The 5,508-nt window shown below is 44.3% G+C and overlaps 1 protein-coding gene and 2 pseudogenes across 1 annotated transcript; all 3 read right to left on the bottom strand.

Annotated features, from left to right (window-relative positions):
* Positions 1-148, bottom strand: LOC147949284 (5.8S ribosomal RNA; annotated as a pseudogene).
* A 262-nt stretch (positions 149-410) lies between these two features.
* Positions 411-1,536, bottom strand: LOC147949283 (18S ribosomal RNA; annotated as a pseudogene).
* A 2,469-nt stretch (positions 1,537-4,005) lies between these two features.
* Positions 4,006-4,596, bottom strand: LOC147949282 (uncharacterized). Its single transcript, XM_087470777.1, has one exon. It carries the CDS (start codon positions 4,594-4,596, stop codon positions 4,006-4,008), a length of 591 nt encoding a protein of 196 aa, XP_087326903.1.
* Between the last annotated feature and the right edge of the window lie 912 nt (positions 4,597-5,508).

Genomic DNA, 5,508 nt, shown 5'->3' with positions numbered 1-5,508 from the left:
GGGCGTTACAGACGTGCCCTCGGCCAGAAGGCGTGTAACTTGCGTTCAAAGACTTGATGGTTCACGGGATTCTGCAATTCACACCAAGTATCGCATTTCGCTACGTTCTTCATCGATGCGAGAGTCGAGATATCCATTGCCGAGAGTCGTTTTAGACTTTAGATCGCAGCTCAGCATCCGCGCACACACCGTCTCCGGGGAGTCGAATGCCAAAGCTGTTCGGTTGCATGTTCCTTGACACTTTTCGTGCCGGGGTTTTTTGATATCGGGAAGCAACGCGCACGACCAGACCAAGATAGAGCTCTCGACCGGGAAGATACGTGAAACCACGAAAATGGCAGGCAACGGATCGGCTAAGAAACCGGCCTACCGGGAGTGGTGATCGTTGGTTTGCGGGTAGTTCTGTTTTGGACAGGTATCCGCAGGTTCACCTACGGAAACCTTGTTACGACTTCTCCTTCCTCTAAATGATAAGGTTTAGTGGACTTCTCGCGATGTTGCAGGCGGCAAACCACCCACGGCGCCGCGATCCGAACACTTCACCGGATTGTTCAATCGGTAGGAGCGACGGGCGGTGTGTGTACAAAGGGCAAGGACGTAGTCAACGCGAGCTGATGACTCGCGCTTACTACGAATTCCTCGTTGAAGACCAACAATTGCAATGATCTATCCCCATCACGATGAAATTTCAAAGATTACCCGGGCCTGTCGGCCAAGGTGTGAACTTGTTGAATACATCAGTGTAGCGCGCGGGCGGCCCAGGACATCTAAGGGCATCACAGACTTGTTATTACCTCAACCTTCCTTGGTATAAACGGCCATAGTCCCTCTAAGAATCCAGCCGTGAAGGGATGCCTCCACGTAGCTAGTTAGCAGGCCGAGGTCTCGTTTGTTAATGGAATTAACCAGACAAATCGCTCCACCAACTAAGAACGGTCATGCACCACCACCCATAGAATCAAGAAAGAGCTCTCAGTCTGTCAATCCTTACTATGTCTGGACCTGGTAAGTTTCCCCGTGTTGAGTCAAATTAAGCCGCATGCTCCACTCCTGGTGGTGTCCTTCCGTCAATTCCTTTAAGTTTCACCCTTCCGACCATACTTTCGTTCTTAATTAATGAAAACATCATTGGCAAATGCTTTCGCAGTTGTTCGTCATTCATAAATCCAAGAACTTCACCTCTGACTATGAAATACGAATGCCCCCGACTGTAACACCCTCGACCGTTTCTAGGCCAAGTACAGACCGAGAGCATCACGTGTAGGACGCCTGCAGTCAGCCTACCGAGGTTCTCAGAACACATTCGATCGCCCAAGCCGTCCAACCGCAGATGCCCGTTCCTCGCGTATCATGGCCTAAGGCTTTGCAACCCGTACCGCGATGCGCGAGTTGTGATTAGTCCGGACTAGACTAATAAATATAATTGGGAGACACGGGTTTTAAGAAAAACATCGCTTTATTATTAATGTTAAATCGAGTATTACATAATATAAACAAAAACTACATATTACAAAGGCAAGGAAATCTACACCGGTTGGCCTAACGTCCTTCGCTAACCCTAAGGTCTCCCTCTAAGGTTACCTGCAAAAGAGAGAGGGATGAGCGCTAATCGCTCAGTGTATTCGGGCTATTCGGGCTCCCCTAAGCATGTAATCAATCCCATCCCCAAAAACCCAAAATAACAATCAACACGCAGCAAGCAATGCAAACAACAAACAAAGTATACTACAACGAGTATACACAAACAATGTAATTAAATATGCATGCAATCATGTACTCAATCAATCCACCTAGGGCCCTGCGTATTGACCTTCCCTTCCCATCATTCGTGAACACCTATACAAGTAGCCACAAAGGCTAAACAAGTATAGAACATCACTCGTTCCGAGTTCCATATTGTGGTGGTAACTCAGTCCACATCGTCATGCAGCACTCAGCCATAGGTTGCGACCCCGTCATGCAGTATGTAGGGATTACCCACTATGCACACACTACTAGTGTACGGACTTTGGGAAGCATCAAGTACGCTACTATACTAACACGCACAATCTACTATTCATGCAACAATAGTATCTAACAAGCAAGCAATCAATAATATAGCAATCGGGCAGTATAACGGCAATTCGACAAAATGTCCAGCATCACGGCTATACCATCGCGATGCTATATCAACAAACAATCACACAATGCAAGCAACCAACAAGCAATGCAATGCAATAATTATACCAAGTATAATTACCTAACCTCAATCTAAGCTAGCCTATAGCAAATAAATGAATAGAACCACAAGCAATCAATTAGATCCCTATTTAATTATAGTTCGCAATAAACAATTAAACAAACAAGCTGGTTGACATGCGTTCTTTGAACAACATGCAACCACATGCAACACGCATAACCTGAACTCACCTTGGCTTAATGTCGCGAGAACGACATTCTACCCTTGACGCCTATGCTAGTCCTGATCCGACCAAGCTTTCGCCGACGCGATAAATCTAAGTTTGGACCGAACCAAAACCGTTATAAAAATATTCTAAAAATAAAATAAACTAAGGTCGGAACTAACTTACCGAACTATCCGACTACCCGGACTACCCGACTCCAGCTCCTACGGCCTAGCACCTACCGGGACGGTTTTGGTTGGTTTTTGGTGTGAGGAAACAAATGAATAGGGAAAGGGGTTTATATAGGTTCCCAAGATCGGTGGTGGAAGCATGAGGTGGCGGATAGGCATCACCGGACGACGATACATGTGCGGACACTAATCACCCTCCGAGGGGCGACACATGGCGGATAAGCTTGGGCGAGCTGATCTCTTCGTCCATCCTTATCCACTTTCGTCCTTATCCACACACGTTGGTAAAGCTGCCTGCCTGGTAACTAATAGACGTGGACGGCACGCTGGCGGTCACGTCCGGCTATCGACCAGAAACTTTTGCCCCGTACCAGAATCCAATTTTTTCGTTCTTCTTCAATTTTTTCTTAGACCAAAAGCTTCTAAATTGTCTAAAAAGACTTTGGATCAACTCCAAAAATTAATTCCCCTTTGTCTTGACCAATTCTTCTTCCATAGCCATCCTTTGGCCATCTCACGGGAATTTAAGCCCCGGGGAGGGGTATTACATTCTCCTCCCCTTAAAAGAATTTGTCCTCGAATTCTAAGGCTTTATATGATGCTCCTCTTCCTTAGTATCTTCATGATCTTCTGGCAACCTCTTTGGACTCCTTGTGGATTGGCTTCACGGCTCCTCCCCTTAGACTAATCTTCGGTCTTCCTTGTATGTCGCTTGGTAGCCCAACCTTTTCCACTTGCCTCATTTCCACACGCCTCACTTCCACACGTCCCAGGGGTGGTTTCCTAAATAACTAAGGGTTCCTAACCTCTAAGGTTCCGACTCAGACTTCTAAATCTTTGGGGATACCCAAAAATTACAATCCTAACATTCTACCTTCTCAGACTACCCAAAAATAAAACAACCTCTTAAACTAGCACACACACTTGGGGTTACCAATTCCTAAATGTTCCTACTCCTAAAAACTATGCAAGCAAAACAAACAAGCAAACAAGCAATTCTCACACAACCACACAATCATAAGAATAGTTAGAACCCATACTTACCTGTTGTGGGACTTTTTCAGGCCATGAAGGTTAGGGTAATCTAATCCTAAGGGAAAATCTTGCGATTCAATTTTACCTTCTGCCTATCTATCTCTTCCTTGAGGACAAACCAGTGGGGGACGAGTTGATAATAACCTTTGATGGAATAAATGCGTAGTTGGTTAGAGTGCCTTGTAAAGACCATATCTTAAGGACAGGGGCTGATGGTCGATTTTATCTCATACTTGGGCACGCACGATATGAATGCCCAAACTGGCCACATAGATAACATCCGACTTTGATGTCCTTCATTCTTGATTTACGACCTCTTTTCTTGTTCTTCTCCTTCTTCTGGATTCTTGATTGGCCTCCTTTTGATCTCGAACTACTTCCACCATATTTTGCGATCATGCATCATTCTCTACGGCTACGGCTTCTTCTATGTTCACTGTCCTTTCGACTAACTCAGGCAGACTTGAGAAAACTACTGCTTGGATTTTGCTGCGAATCTCTGGTCTTAAGCCACACATGAATCTTTGAATTGTGGCAGCCTTGTCTTTATCACCGTAGGATGTATATCTCTGAAGTCTCAAAAATTCTGCTTTGTATTTCCGTACATTTCTCTCGGCTTGCTTCAGCTCCAAAAATTTAGCTTCCGACTTCTCTCTTACTTCTTGTGGAAAATACTCCATCTCAAACTCTCTTCTAAAGTCTTCCCACGTTGGCTCCCTGTCTTCGTACTGTTTCTCTAAGTTGGTCCACCAATTAGCTGCATCTTTCTTCAAATGGTATACGGCAATGTCCTTCTTGTACTCCTTTGGGCATTTCGTTATGGAGAAGTTCTTCTCTAGGTTTTGTAACCATGAATCAGCTGTGAATGTGCTCCTTCCACCTTTAAAATAATTTGTTCCCAACTCCTCCATTATTGTTGCAATCTCTAGGAACTCAGATGACCTTGATACACTAGGTTGTGTATTTGCCTTTATCAAAGAATTCATCATAAGGTTGTATGATGATTCCAGTGACTGACTTTCTTAAGATTTTAACTCATCATGTCCTTGGTCTTTCATATTACTTGGCCCCAATTCTCGTTCATCCATCCATTCTTCCAACGGCTTAACGGAAGTATATGATTCTTCCACCGAGCCTAGTTGTAAGACCCCGACCATAGAAACCATACTCGGACCTAAACAGGCCGATAAAAATTTTCCTAAGGCCGACAAATTCTATGCGAGTATTAAACAAGTACAACAGCGAATATGAATAATAGGTGCTATAACTTAAAACAAGCGAATTTATTAAATAAAAAGAAGTTCAATTTATCCTTAAAATAACAATGGTCCCATGCATGAGAATAACGAAAACTAATAAAAATAACGCCATGAATATTTCTACCCAAACCAACCACCATCCTCCTTCCTTCCTTGCCTTCGTCACACGAGCTGGTCAGCCACTAAAGTCCTGATCATCGGACCTATCTTTTCCTGCGTCCAATAAAAGGAGGCGTAAGTAAACAAAGTTTACTTAGTGGAGCGGTCATCCCGTCTCACTAGGCTCAGCTCAACGATCTCAATCTAACACAGGGAATATTCCAATCAAGTCACGAAAGTCAATCAAATACCATGGATAGTCGCCTAAATCTCTTAGACCAACCATCATTCATATTGCAATAGAAACCATAACCATAAGACAAGCAATCAACAAGACTAAATAAACCACGGGTCAAGAGAATCAACCATGGAACTCGGCCACAGTCGCGCAATCACCTTCGGTATCAGCCTAAGGTGTTGATCTCTCGGTTTCTATGCTCGGATCTGATCCCCGCTTCTACACGGACAGATCGATACCATTAGTATCTGAGATATAACCATACCACAATCATAACCAACGACGGATCAAGGTGGAAGGAC

Source organism: Camelina sativa, chromosome 2 (genome assembly GCF_030686135.1).
Source record: "Camelina sativa cultivar CO46 ecotype springtype chromosome 2, ASM3068613v1".
In the NCBI taxonomy this organism is placed as follows: domain Eukaryota; kingdom Viridiplantae; phylum Streptophyta; class Magnoliopsida; order Brassicales; family Brassicaceae; genus Camelina; species Camelina sativa.
This window is presented reverse-complemented; position numbering and strand designations above follow the sequence as displayed.